The 15045-nt window shown below is 47.4% G+C and overlaps 1 protein-coding gene across 4 annotated transcripts in view; it reads left to right on the forward strand.

Annotated features, from left to right (window-relative positions):
• The window catches only part of ece1 (endothelin converting enzyme 1), a 401990-nt gene that overhangs the window by 216619 nt on the left and 170326 nt on the right, over positions 1 to 15045 (forward strand). For 2 of the 4 annotated variants that reach the window (XM_038821847.1, XM_038821848.1), the window contains exon 2: positions 10464 to 10547. The exons of 1 other annotated variant lie outside the window; for it this stretch is intronic. In XM_038821847.1, coding sequence (XP_038677775.1) covers positions 10464 to 10547 — 84 coding nt within the window. Of the gene's footprint in view, positions 1 to 9930; positions 10548 to 15045 lie in introns of those variants that run through there. One more of the 4 variants, XM_038821846.1, reaches the window with a different exon arrangement.

The following is a 15045-nucleotide window of genomic DNA, read 5'->3' on the forward strand; positions in this document are numbered from 1 at the left end:
ACGCAAAGGAATTAAACCGGACGTTCCACCCGGCATCAACCCAGGCACCGGAATCGGCAAACCCAGCCCTGCCGACCCTGCAAAGTCCTCTTATTAACATCTGGGGGCTTGTCCCAAAGTTGGGAGAGCTGTCTCACAAACTAGTCCAGCAAAAGTCATACTCACGGAATCATCATACCTTACAGATAATGTCCTAGACACCACAGTCGCCAACCCTGGGCATGTCCTGTCCCACCAGCAGGACAGGCCCAGTAGATGTGGTGGCACAGTGGTATACAGTTGGGAGGGAGTTGCTCTGGGAGTCCTCAACATCTGGAGTCCATGAGATCTCATGGCTTCAAGTCAAACATGGACAAGAATACTTCCTGCTGATCACCATGTACCGCCCACCATCAGCTGATGAATCAGTACTCCTCCATGTTGAACACCACTTGGAGGAAGCGCTGAGGGTGACAGGGACTCGATGTACTCTGGGTGGGGGACTTCAATGTCCATGACCAAGAGTGGTTCGGTAGCACCACTACTGACCGAGGTGACCCAGTTCTAAAGTACATAGCTGCCAGACTGCAGCTACGGCAGGTGGTGAGGGAACCAACAAAAGGGAAAAACATACCAGACCTGATCCTCACCAATCTGCCTGCCACAGATGCATCTGTCCATGACAGTATCGGTAGGAGTGACCATCGTTCAGTCCATGAGGAGACCAAGTCACGTCTTCACATTGAGGGTACCCTCCATCATGTTGTGCGCCACTTCTACTGTGCTAAATGGGATAGACTTCGAACAGATATGGTAGCTCAAGACTGGCTATCCATGAGGCGCTGTGGGCCATCAGCAGCAACAGAATTGTACTCAATCACAATCTGTAACCTCGTGGCCTGGCATACCCACCACTCTACATTACCAACAAGCCAGGGGATCAACCCTGGTTCAATGAAGAGTGCAGGAGAGCATGTCAGGATCAATATCAGGCATATTGAAAAGTCAACCTGGTGACCATAAGACATAGGAGCAGAATTAGGCCACTTGGCCCATCGAGTCTGCTCCACCATTCAATCATTTTTTTTTTAAAAATCATTTTTATTGAGAAATTTTGATTTTATACAACATTGACGCACCTTAGTAAAATACCGAAAATACCGCCATTCAATCATGGCTGATATTTTCTCATCCTCATTCTCCTGCCTTCTCCCCACAACCCCTTATCCCCTTATTGATCAAGAACCTATCTATCTCTGTCTTAAAGACACTAAATTGGCCTCCACAGCCTTCTGCGGCAAAAAGTTCCACAGATTCACCACCCTCTAGCTGAAGAAATTCCTCCTTATCTCTGTTTAAAGGATCGTTCCTTTAATCTGAGATGGTGTCCTCTGGTTCTAGTGTTTCCTACAAGTGGAAACATCCTCTCCACGCCCACTCTATCCAGGCCTCGCAGTAACTTGTACGTTTCAGTAAGATCCCTTCTCATCCTTCTAAACTCCAACAAGTACAGACCCAGAATCCTCAAATGTTCCTCATACAACAAGTTCTTCATTCCAGGGATAGTACTTGTTAACCTCCTCTGGACCCTTTCCAAGGCTAGCACATCTTTCCTATGATATGGGGCCCAAAACTGCTTCCAGTACTCCAAACGTGGTCTGACCAGAGCCTTATACAGCCTCAGAAGTACATCCCTGGTCTTGTATTGAATGCTAACATTGCATTTGCCTTAACTGCCAACTGAACCTGCACGTTATCCTTAACAGAATCGTGAACAAGGACTCCCAAGTCCCTTTGTGCTTCTGCTTTCCGAAGCATTTCCCCATTTAGAAAATAGTCTATGTCTAGATTCGTCCTTCCAAAGTGCATGACCTCACTTTTCCACATTGTTTTTCATTTGCCACTTCATTGCCCACTCTCCTAACTTGTCCAAGTCCTTCTGCAGCCCCCTTGCTTCCTCAATACTACCTGTCCCTCTACAGATCTTTGTATCATCGACAAACTTCGCAACAGTGTCTTCAGTACCTTCTTCCAGATCATTAATGTATATTGTAAAAAGTTGTGGTCCCAGCACAGACCCCGGAGGCACACCACTAGTCACCGGCTGCCATCCTGAAAAAGACACCTTTTATCTCCACTCTTTGCCTTCTGCCAGTGAGCCAATCCTCTATCCAGGCCTGGATCTTACCCTGAACACCATGAGCTCTTAACTTATTTAACAGTCTCCTGTGCGGCACCTTGTCAAAGGCCTTCTGAAAACCTAAATAAATCACGTCCACTGGTTCTCCTTTGTCTAACTTCCTTGTTACCTCCTCAAAGAACTCTAACAGATTTGTCAGACACGACCTCCCTTTGACAAAGCCATGCTGACTCAGTCCTATTTTACCATGCACTTCCAAGTACTTCACAATCTCATCTTTAATAACAGATTCTAAAATCTTCCCAATGACCGAAGTCAGGCTAACCGGCCTATAATTTCCCGTCTTCTGCCTCCCTCCCTTCTTAAACAGTGGTGTTACATTCACCACCTTCCAGTCCTCTGGGACCCTTCCTGCCTCCAGTGATTCCTGAAAGATCATCACTAATGCCTCCACAATTTCCTCAGCTATCTCTTTTAGGACCCTGGGGTGTAGTCCATCCGGTCCATGTGACTTATCCACCTTCAGACCTTTCAGTTTCCCCAGAACCTTCTCCTTAATGATGGTCACTGAACTCATCTCTGCCCCCTGGTTCTCCTGGAGCTCTGGCATCCCACTGGTGTCTTCCACCGTGAAGACTGATGCAAAGTAATTATTCAGTTTGTCTGCCATTTCTTTGTTTCCTATTATTACTTCTCCAGCCACATTTTCTAGTGGTCCAAAGTTTATTTTTGCCTCTCTTACCTTTTATATGTTGAAAAATATATTTTTAATATCTTTTCCTATCTTCCTTTTATATGACTAGCTAGCCTGCACTCGTACTTCATCTTCTCCCCCCTTATTGCTTTTTTAGTTGTCCACTGCTCGATTTTAAAGGCTTTCCAATCCTCGGGTTTCCCACTAATGCTCGCCAATTTGTTTGCTTTTTCTTTAGCCTTTATGCTGTCCTTGACATCCCTCGTCAGCCATGGATGCCTTGTCCTCCCCTTAGCATGTTTCCTCCTCCTTGGGGTGAATTTCTGTTGCGCTCCCTAATAACCCCCAAAAACCCCTTCCATTGAGGTTCCACTGCCTTCCCTGCTAGGCTCCTTCTCCAGTTAACTCTGGCCAGCTCCTCCCTCATGCGTTTGTAGTTACCCTTATTTAGTTGTAACGCTGTTACATCTGATTGTAGCTACTCCCTCTCAAACTGCAGGGTAAATTCTATCATATTGTGTGAAGCGATGATTCAGGCCTACTTGTGTGCCTAATAGCATAAGCAGCTATTAATCGACATAGTTAAATGATGCTGCAACAAACGCATCAGATCTAAGCTCTGCAGTCCTGCCACAACCGTGAATGTTGGTGGACAATTAAAGAACTCGGTGGAAGAGGAATCTCCACAAATATTCCCATCTTCATCTCTGCCTCCTTCAGCTGTCCCCAGCATCACAGACGCTCGTCATCAGCCAATGCGATTCAGTCCAAGTGATAGCAAGAAATGGCAGCTGCAAAGGCTGTGGGCCCGGACAATATTCCGGCATTGGAATTGAAGACTTGTGCTCCTCAGGGTAGTGTCCTCGGCCCAACCATCTTCAGCTGCTTCATCAATGACCTTCCTTCCATCATAAGATCAGAAGTGGGGATGTTTGCGGATGACTGCACCATGTTCAGCACCATTCGCGACTCCTCAGATAATGGAGCAGTCCACGTCCAAATCTAGCAAGACCTAGACAATATCCAGGCTTGGGCTGACAAGTGGCAAATTACATTTTGCCAGACAAGTGCCAGGCAATGACCATCTCCTCAAGAGAGGATCTAACCATCGCCCCATGATATTCAATGGCATCTCCATCATTAAATCCCCCATTATCAACATCCTGGAGGTTACCATTGATCAGAAACTGAACTGGACTATCCAAATAAATACTGTGGCAACAAGAGAAGGTCAGAGGCTAGGAATCTTGCGGCGAGTAACTCACCTCCTAACTCCCCAAGACCTGTCCACCATTTTATAAGGCACATGTCAGGAGTGTAATGGAATACTCTCCACTTGCTGGGGTGAGTGCAGCTCCAACCTCACTCAAGAAGCTTGACACCATCCAGAACAAAGCAGCCTGTTTGATTTCCACCCCTTCCACAAACATTCAATCCATCCGCCATTACGAAAAGTGGCAGCCATGTGTACGATCTACAAGATGCACTGCAGGGCAGCATGGTAGCATAGTGGTTAGCACAATTGCTTCACAGCTCCAGTGTCCCAGGTTCGATTCTCGGCTTGGGTCACTGTCTGTGCGGAGTCTGCACGTTCTCCCCATGTGTGCGTGGGTTTCCTCCGGGTGCTCCGGTTTTCCCCCACAGTCCAAAGATGTGCAGGTTAGGTGGATTGGCCACAATAAATTGCCCTTTAGTGTCCAAAATTGCCCTTAGTGTTGGGTGGGGTTATTGGGTTATGGGGATAGAGTGGAGGTACGGACTCGATGGGCTGAATGGCCTCCTTCTGCACTGTAAATTCTATGATTCTAGGAACTCATCAAGTTTCGATAGACAGCACCTTGCAAACCCACAACTTCTATCACCTGGAAGGACGAGCAACAGATACCTGGGAACACCACCACCACCTAGCGGTTCCCCTCCAAGTCATTCACTATCCTGAATTGGAAATATATCGCCACTCCTTCACTGTCGCTGGGTCAAAGTCTGCAACTCCCCTCCTAACAGCACAGTGGAAATACCTACACTTCATGGACTGCAATGGTTCAAGAAGACAGCTCACCACCACCTTCTCAAGGGCAATAAATGCTGGACTAGCCAGTGATGCCCACATCCCATAAATAAATTTTAAAATAGTCGCTTTCCCCTTTCCATTCTTGCTTGTGTTCCAATCCTGTTCTGCTAATAGAACCAACATAAGAACATAAGAACTAGGAGCAGGAGTAGGCCATCTGGCCCCTCGAGCCTGCTCCGCCATTCAATTAGATCATGGCTGATCTTTTGTGGACTCAGCTCCACTTTCCGGCCTGAACACCATAACCCTTAATCCCTTTATTCTTCAAAAAACTATCTATCTTTACCTTAAAAACATGTAATGAAGGAGCCTCAACTGCTTCACTGGGCAAGGAATTCCATAGATTCACAACCCTTTGGGTGAAGAAGTTCCTCCTAAACTCAGTCCTAAATCTACTTCCCCTTATTTTGAGGCTATGTCCCCTAGTTCTGCTGTCACCCGCCAGTGGAAACAACCTGCCCGCATCTATCCTATCTATTCCCTTCATAATTTTAAATGTTTCTATAAGATCCCCCCTCATCCTTCTAAATTCCAATGAGTACAGTCCCAGTCTACTCAACCTATCCTCATAATCCAACCCCTTCAGCTCTGGGATTAACCTAGTGAATCTCCTGCACACCCTCCAGCGCCAGTACGTCCTTTCTCAAGTAAGGAGACCAAAACTGAACACAATACTCCAGGTGTGGCCGCACTAACACCTTATTCAATTGCAACATAACCTCCCTAGTCTTAAACTCCATCCCTCTAGCAATGAAGGACAAAATTCCATTTGCCTTCTTAATCACCTGTTGCACCTGTAAACCAACCTTCTGTGACTCATGCACTAGTACACCCAAGTCTCTCTGAACAGCGGCATGCTTTAATATTTTATCGTTTAAATAATAATCCCGTTTGCTGTTATTCCTACCAAAATGGATAACCTCACATTTGTCAACATTGTATTCCATCTGCCAGACCCGAGCCCATTCACTTAACCTATCCAAATCCCTCTGCAGACTTCCAGTATCCTCTGCACTTTTCGCTTTACCACTCATCTTAGTGTCATCTGCAAACTTGGACACATTGCCCTTGGTCCCCAACTCCAAATCATCTATGTAAATTGTGAACAATTGTGGGCCCAACACGGATCCCTGAGGGACACCACTAGCTACTGATTGCCAACCAGAGAAACACCCATTTATCCCAACTCTTTGCTTTCTATTAATTAACCAATCCTCTATCCATGCTACTACTTTACCGTTAATGCCATGCATCTTTATCTAATGCAGCAACCTTTTGTGTGGCACCTTGTCAAAGGCTTTCTGGAAATCCAGATATACCACATCCATCGGCTCCCCGTTATCTACTGCACTGGTAATGCCCTCAAAAAATTCCACTAAATTAGTTAGGCATGACCTGCCCTTTATGAACCCATGCTGCGTCTGCCCAATGGGACAATTTCTATCCAAATGCCTCGCAATTTCTTCCTTGATGATAGATTCCAGCATCTTCCCTACTACCGAAGTTAAGCTCACTGGCCTATAATTTCCTGCTTTCTGCCTACCTCCTTTTTTAAACAGTGGCGTCACATTTGCTAATTTCCAATTAAACAGTGGCGTCACATTTGCTAATTTCCAATTAAACAGTGGCGTCACATTTGCTAATTTCCAAATTTATCTTAATTTACAATTTGAATACGGCGTTGTGTTAGAGTGTTTAGGTCATTTAGTCCTTTTAAGGAAGGGCACTTTGGTGATATGCATCACTGTACACAAGGGGTTCATGTAAATACACTACAACTAAGTAACCACTAGAGGGAGCACCAGAGATGTCATGACATGCTGACGTAAAGCCAATGGGTCATTACAACAGGACACAACTAATGGGTAATCAGGACACCCAGAGGTGGCATTACCACAAGAGGGCACTTCACAACCCATATAAAAGGACAGAGCACACATGCTCTGCCTCTTTCCACAGACATCAGGAGAGTACATCAGGGTTGATCAACAGCATCACACCCAGCACGTGGCTTAGAGCAGGCTGGTAAAGATAGACTGAGTTACTACAGTTAGATTAGCAGAGAGTCGAACTCATTTAAGAACTGTGTTTATAGTTCAATAAACACGTTGAACTCATTTCATAGTTTGGAGCTTCCTTTGTCAAAGCATACATCAAGGAAGCAGCTTATGCTACACGAAGCAGCATAACACAAAAGGCACCACCTGGCAAGAAAGGAGGTAGCAGAGTATCTTCATCAGCATCCTGCATGGTAGTAGCAGGGCACTGACCTCAGCTAAGTCTTCTGCTGGGCAATGTAAGGCGCAGGTAATGGTGAATGCCCAGAAAGGGTGGCGCAGTAAGTAGTACTGCTGCCTCACAGCGCCAGGGACCGGGGTTTGATTCCAGCCTTGAGTGACTGACTGTGTTCTCCCCATGTTTGCATGGGTTTCCTCTGAGTTCTCTGGCCTCCTCCCACAGTGCGAATCATAGAATTCACAGTACAGAAGGAAGCCATTCGGCCCATCAAGTCTGCACTGGCCCTTGGAAAGAGTATCCTACTTAAAGCCCACGCCTCCATCCTATCCCAGTAACCCCACCTAACCTTTGTTTACTAAGGGGCAATTTAGCATGGCCAATCCACCAAGCTTGCAACCAAAAGAGAAAATACTGGAAAATCTCAGCAGGTCTGGCAGCATGGTCATCTGGATTTGAATTGTTAGCTCTTTTCTCTCCTTACAGATGCTACCAGACCTGAGATTTTCCAGCATTTTCTCTTTTGGTTTCAGAATCCAGTACCTGCAGTAATTTTCTTTTATCCAACTAACCTGTACATCTTAGGACTGCGGGAGGAAACCCACACTGACACGGGGAGAAAGTGCAAACTTCACACAGACGGTCACCGAGGTCGGAATTGAACCCGGGATCCTGGAGCTATGAGGCTGCAGTGCTAACCGTGCCACCCTATGCAGGTTAGGTGGATTGGCCGTGCTAAATTTCCCCTTGGTGTCCAAAGATGTGCAGGTTAGGTGGGGATAGGACGGGGGTGTGGGCCTAGACAGGGTGCACTTTTAGGCGGTCGGTGCAGACTCGATGGGCTGAATGGTCTCCTTCTGCACTGTCGGGATTCTATGATGGGCACCGACCAAATTGCTGTCCCCAGATCCATTGTGATAGCTGGAAGCGCTGATAAGTGACAGAAAAAAAGCATTCCTGCATGCTCGGCCTAAGATACATATGGAGATAACCAAATGGCCCAGGTACTTTTATTGTGTTCACTTTCTCCCTTCTCCCATTCTGAGAGCATTTCTGGAGTATGCCTGTGTGTTTTTTTTAATAAATGTTTTATTGAGTTATTTCTTTGCCATTTTAACAGCAACAAAATCAACAATATAAATAGAAAGAGAAATGTATACAGAGTGCAAATTCCACCACCCTCTCCCGCAGGTCTTGCCATTACTTAGCCCCCTAACCTAAGCTAACTTAACGCCCCTCCTCCCTCTTTTCTGCTGACGGTTAGCTCTCTGCGAGGCAGCCGGGCGAACCCCAAGTCTGTGTGTGTGTTAAGGATAATTTTAGGTGTGAGCAAGTTTCCCTGGCAACAGTCACCCCTTGACATCTTATTCAAATGTGTAACTTGGCGGGGAGCGTTGGCAGGCATCTCCTCCACTAGGACATCTTAGACAAGCCTGGTCCCATTCACGCACGTGAATGCACGGTAGCATTGTGGGTAGCACAATCGCTTCACAGCTCCAGGGTCCCAGGTTCAATTCCGGCTTGGGTCACTGTCTGTGCGGAGTCTGCATGTTCTCCCCGTGTGTGCGTGGGTTTCCTCCGGGTGCTCCGGTTTCCTCCCACAGTCCAAAGATGTGCAGGTTAGGTGGATTGGCCATGATAAATTGCCTTTAGTGTCCAAAATTGCCCTTAGTGTTGGGTGGGGTTACTGGGTTATGGGGATAGGGGGAGGTGTTAACCTTGGGTAGGGTGCTCTTTCCAAGAGCCGGTGCAGACTCGATGGGCCGAATGGCCTCCTTCACTGTAAATTTTCTCTGTAAATGTCAAAAGTGACAACTTCCAGTAGGGGGTGACTTTATGTCGTGTCACGGGAACCCAATTGTTGCAGATTAAAAGAAGGACCCCCGCTGGTTTCTGGCAGGTGTACTTCACGCCTGGTTTGGATACTGAATCCGTGGGATCGGTGTGGGTATATCCACAGACACTCGCTGGTGGACAGGGTGACAAATAACCTGAGGAGCTGTTTAGCACAGGGCTAAATGGCTGGCTTTGAAAGCAGACCAAGGCAGGCCAGCAGCACGGTTCAATTCCCGTATCAGCCTTCCTGAACAGGCGCCGGAATGTGGCGACTAGGGGCTTTTCACAGTACCTTCATTTGAAGCCTACTTGCGACAATAAGCGATTTTCATTTCATTTCATTTTCCAACCCTCTTCAAAAGCCATCATAACTGTTTGCTAGCTCTTGCTTTGCTGTCAGCGGTGAAATGTATTACGTTCTGTTTCGACATAAAAGAGCTCTTTCGGGATTTACGAGCGCAGGAACGTCATTTTTAAATGTGTGATGTGTGTGTAAGTGTTTTGGGAATCTTGGAATAGCAAGCCCAACCACGAGCAGGCTCGCACTCCAATACGGTGAGTGAGACCCAGGTAGGGTTCCTCCAGCATGTCATGTTAATGTGGTTATCTTGCGGGGTGTCAGAGTGGCGTATAATACGGCGAAAATTAAATCCACATCAACCTGAGGCAGTCCACTTCAAGAAACCCTCTCGGGATGTAAAATTGTACAGCCCTTTCTCAGTGTTAAGTGCTCGGTGGGTTGCTGAAAGGGTTAAATCTGTGCTTTAGATTCACCTGGGGTGGCTGATTGGTGCGAATCCCATCTGACAACTGATAACGTGAGTCACTGGGAAGGCGGGAGGGAAATCGGGGCACTTCAGGAATGTTTTAGCAGGCTCCTCCCTCCAAGCGACCGCTGGAGTTACAAAAGCAACAACAACTTTGTAAAGTAACAAAAGGCTGTTGGGCATCAAGTGAGCTGTGTGTGTGTGTGTGTTTGCATCTGAACAGGATATTTACTTTCTGAATATCTCGAGCGCTGCTCGTGTGGGGAATGCAGGAACAAGGAAGTCTTTTTTTTAAGCTAACCTTTGTGTTCCAGCGAGGGTTTTGAATACCGAAGCACTTATCACAAGTCACATTGTGAAACACTATGAAAGGAATCTAAATCACCCCTGCTTCCTGCCTCCACAAACTGCTTTCAGTCGAGCTTGCTGCTGAGGGAGATCTGGTTACCCCCCCCCCCCCCCCCCAAAAGGAAAGTGTTAATTGTGAAAGAAGAGAGTCTAGTGGCGGTTCTGGGAAAGCTTTTTTGACATGGGCTGACTCCAACGTCTGCTTTCAAAGGCTTTGATTTGCTCAGGTGTGATTAGGCACACCGGCCACTGTGACAGGAGATGTGCTTTGCATAGGCTTTGTGGTGTTTGCTCTGACCCCGCTTGCCCTCGCACATCATATGGAGGGCCCCCAAGGTCTGTATAAGAGAGATGGAAGCACTCAGAGAGTCTGTTGTCCATTTGGCTCTCCAGATGTCGACTTACAAACGAGCCACCTTTGACGAGGACGACCTGATCGACTCCACTGTTGATGAAGTGTACCCAGAGGGCCAGCAGGTAGGACATTTTGAAATCTAGCTTTTGTCCCCCCCCCAAAAATTGTTACTGTATGTTTTGCCCTTTTTTATCTTAAATTTACTGCATCCCAACTCCCTCTGCTCTTCCCTAACACTGAACCAATTTCAATACTGAGTAAAATCGCTCACATGCTTAACATTGAAAACTTCTTTAAAAATGTATATTTTCCTTCGAGCTTCCTGGAAGCTCAACATGTCTGCAATTTTGTTTGACTCTCTTTGCTGGCATGATGTAGTTCACCCTCGGTATCCCTTCCGTTTCCTCCGCCTATTGTGATCATCCCCAATGGGGTTGGCTGTACAGTTGGTGAACACATCCACTGTCATTAGCGCAGTGAATATTTCGGGATTATGGGTGAGGTCAGCATTTAGTACCATTCCTCAATTGCCCTTGAGAGGGTGGTGGTGAAGACACCTTGTTGAACACAACTGCGTAACTTGCTGGACCGTTTCAGAGGGCAGTTGAGGATCGACCGCTTTCCCGCGGGTCCGGAGTCACTCGTAGGCCAGACCAGGTAAGGATGGAAGATTTCCTTCCCCGAAGAGCCTGGCAATTAATTACAGTTTTATGGTCAGAATTACTAACTTTCAATTCCAGTTTGTTTTTTACATTCCAGATTTATAAATTGAATTTGAATTGCAACATGGTGGATTTGAACCCATGTTCTCCCAAGAGCATTCGCCTGGCTGCCTCGATTCCTAGACCAGTGACATCAGCACTTTGCTTGCTTTCACAGGCTGGAGTTTATGATGCAATGTCAATGGCACAGGGGACTGTTCAGGACGCAGACTCTGAATGAATCCCCTCAACCCCATCCACCCCAATCTTTCTTTTCAATACCCTGGCAAGAGGCTGGGTTGGTGACATGTGCCGACAGTGACTTCCCTGCAGGTTTGCTTTGCCCCATGAGGGATGCAGAATCCAATAGGCCTGAGCTTTAAATCTTAATCGGAATTATCCCCATCCACACTGGGAACATTGTGGCTTTGTCGCTGATGGTGGTGGTGAGTTTGAGTTTAAACCGTATGATCTGCCATCAATAAGATTGCTAGAGTTTGCATGTGTTGCAATTTGAAGCTTGCTGTCAATCCATGACAACCATGAGTATCCCCTTTTTTTTTTGTTTCTATTCCAACCTTCCACCTTTCCTCCCTCTCCTGAACTCTCTAGTCGGAGCACCGCCCCATTGCTGCTGCATCTCCAGCAAGGGACCATTGTTCCTGAGTGATCCTAGACAAGTTGGCCAACTATTCATCTGCGTGTGGCTGTACATTCCTGTTGGATGCTGTTCTGAACGAGAATTGAGCATTTTCCAGCAGCGGCCACTGGGTAAAGTTCAGGAGGGGGAGTTCTGGCCTATCGTCCACTTCACCTCCGACTCTTCCCCAAGGCCTGTGGGGCTGAGACAATTATATCATCGGGTCAGCTGTAATTTTGGACACAACGCAGATCTTGAAGCTGAATCTGGGCTTCTTTAACTCGCCAACCCTGAGCAATTCCACCACTCGGTGCACAAAAACAATGACATCAACATGGTAAAATAAACATCTCCCCCCCCCCCCCCCTCCCCTGCCCAATCTTCACACACCTCAACAATACAACAATCCCCCCCCCCCCCCCCCCCCCCCCCCCGCCCCTTGGAATACTGCATCTGCTGACATTTTTAATTTTCCCCAAGAAAGTCTCTGCAGTACAAAGTTGAGACCTGAAAAAGCTAAAAGAACAAGGTTGTTCCCCATCCCAACCCCTTTTTGAAATCTATTAGTTAAGAAATACAGCACCTGCATTGAGAAATAGTCCATCTGTCTCAGGGAACAAAGACTTGGAGACCTGCAAAAACTAAGAACAAGAAGATGTTCCCCACCCTCAACCCTTCTGAATTTTTAAAAAATTTTGCATTATGGAAATTCTCCTGCACCTGTCTGGTGGGTCCACTGTGCGGATATGTTCCACTTGAGATCTGCAAAACTAAGAACAAGAAAATGTTCCCCTCCCTAAACCCTTCAATTTTTTTTATTACAGTACAGAAATTCAGCACCTGACAATAAATCCAGCTTACAGACACGTTCCACTTCTATTAGCAGTACAAACTGAAGATCTGAAAAACTAAGAACAAAGTTGTTCCCCACCCTCAACCCTTTTGAAAATTGCTCTTAATGGAAAGGAGATTCTGCACCTGTCCAAGTCCAGTGTGGCTATGTTCCACTTGTTTAAGCTGGAGATCTGAAAAACTAAAAACAAAACAATATTTCCCACCCTAAACCCCTTTTGAAAGTTGAAATAATTAAATTCAGCACCTGTGTCTTAAGCAGCACCAACTTGAATCCTGAAAAACTAAAGAGAATATTGCCCACCCTTGACCCAGCACGGTAGCATGGTGGTTAGCATAAATGCTTCACAGCGCCAGGGTCCCAGGTTCGGTTCCCGGCTGGGTCACTGTCTGTGCGGAGTCTGCACGTCCTCCCCGTGTGTGCGTGGGTTTCCTCCGGGTGCTCCGGTTTCCTCCCACAGTCCAAAGATGTGCGGGTTAGGTGGATTGGCTATGCTAAATTAGCCGTAGTGTCCTAAAAAGTAAGGTTAAGGGGGGGGTTGTTGGGTTACGGGTATAGGGTGGATACGTGGGTTTGAGTAGGGTGATCATTGCTCGGCACAACATCGAGGGCCGAAGGGCCTGTTCTGTGCTGTACTGTTCTATGTTCTAAAGCCGACGAACAGCTGCCACCTCCGGGAGAACCCTAACATAGGCAAACTTTATTTTCTCAAGGCTGAGAAACCCAGCCATGTCACTAACCCAGGTTTCTACACTCAATCACCCATGTTTTTAGCACCTCTTGGACATTGCCTTAGCAAAATCCTGCCAAAACCCTCTAAGCTTCGGGCATGCCCAAAACATGTGGACATGATTTGCTGGGCTCCTCGCCCACCTATCCTCAACCCCGAAAAACGTGCTCATCCTAGCCACTGTCATGTGTGCCCGGTGGACTACCTTAAATTGTATCAGGCTAAGCCTGGCGCAAGATGAGGAGGTATTAACCCGTCTTAGGGCATCCGCCCATAGACTCTCCTCTATCTCTCCTCCTAGCTCGTCCTCCCATTTGCCCTTAAGCTCCTCCACTGGAGTTTCCTTTGCCTCCAAAAGCTCCTGGTAAATATCCGATACCTTCCCCTCTCCCACCCAGGTACTGGAGACTACTCTATCCTGTATCCCCCCGTGGCTGCAGCAGCGGAAAGGCCGGCACCTGTTTTCTCAGGAAGTCACGCACCTGCAAATGCCTAAAACCATTCCCTGCTGGCAATTTAAATTTATCCTCCAATGCTTTCAAGCTGAGAAAGCTTCCATCTATAAATAGATTCCCCATCCTTCCCGTTCCTGCCCTCTGCCAACTCCGGAACCTGCCATCTAGCCTAACCAGTACAAAACTGTGGTTGTTATAAATCGGGGTCCAAATCGATGCTCCCTCCACTCTTCTATCTCCTCCACTGCTCCCAGATTCTCAGAGCCGCCTCTACCACCAGACTTGTGGAGTATCGGGCCGGCGAGAACAGGAGAGGTGCCGTTACGAGTGCTCCCAGTCTGGTGTTTTTGGAAGCGGCAGCTCTCCCAGTCTCTTCTTCTGCCCTCTTGCCTGGATTGCAAACATCTCGCTTTTCCCCATGTTCAATTTATACCCCCAAAAATTGTCAAATTTCCCCCAAGATTCGCATAACTTCCCCATCCCCTCCAACGGGTCCGAAATGTACAAGAGCAGGTCATCTGCGAAGAGCGAGACCCGGTGCTCCACCAAACCCCCCCCCCCCCCTCCCCCCCCAGCAGAACCAGCCCTTTCCAGTTCCTAGAGGCTCTTAACAGCCAATGGCTCTATGGCCAGAGCAAACAGTAACGGGGAGAGGGCCCACCCTTGCCTCGTCCCTCGGTGTAGTTCAAAATACCCCGACCTCAGCCAGTTCGTACGCACACTCACTACTGGTGCTTGATAGAGCAACCGCACCCAGTCAATACAGCTCTCGCCAAACCCAAACCTTCCCAGCGCCTCCCACAGGTAATTCCACTCCACCCGATTAAAAGCCTTCTCTGCATCCATCGCTACCACCACCTTCGCCTCCTTTCCTTCTGAGAGCATCATAATAACATTTAGAAGCCTTCGTACATTGGCCTTGAGCTGCCTGCCCTTAACAAATCCTGCCTGGTCTTCTCTATCACCCCCGGGACACCGTCCTCTATCCTTGTGGCCAGTATCTTAGCCAGCAGTTTGGCATCCACATTCAGTAGAGAAATCGGCTGTATGACCCGCATTGCTCCGGATCCTTCTCCTTTTTCAGGATCAATGAAATTGAGGCCTGCGACATTGTTGGGGAGAGGACTCCCTTCCCCCTTGCTTCGTTAAATGTCCTCAGCAGCAGTGGGCTCAATATCTCTGAAAACTTATAGAATTCCACCGGGTAGCCATCGGGCCCCGGGGCCTTGCCCAACTGCATG

Source organism: Scyliorhinus canicula, chromosome 16 (genome assembly GCF_902713615.1).
Source record: "Scyliorhinus canicula chromosome 16, sScyCan1.1, whole genome shotgun sequence".
Lineage (NCBI taxonomy): Eukaryota > Metazoa > Chordata > Chondrichthyes > Carcharhiniformes > Scyliorhinidae > Scyliorhinus > Scyliorhinus canicula.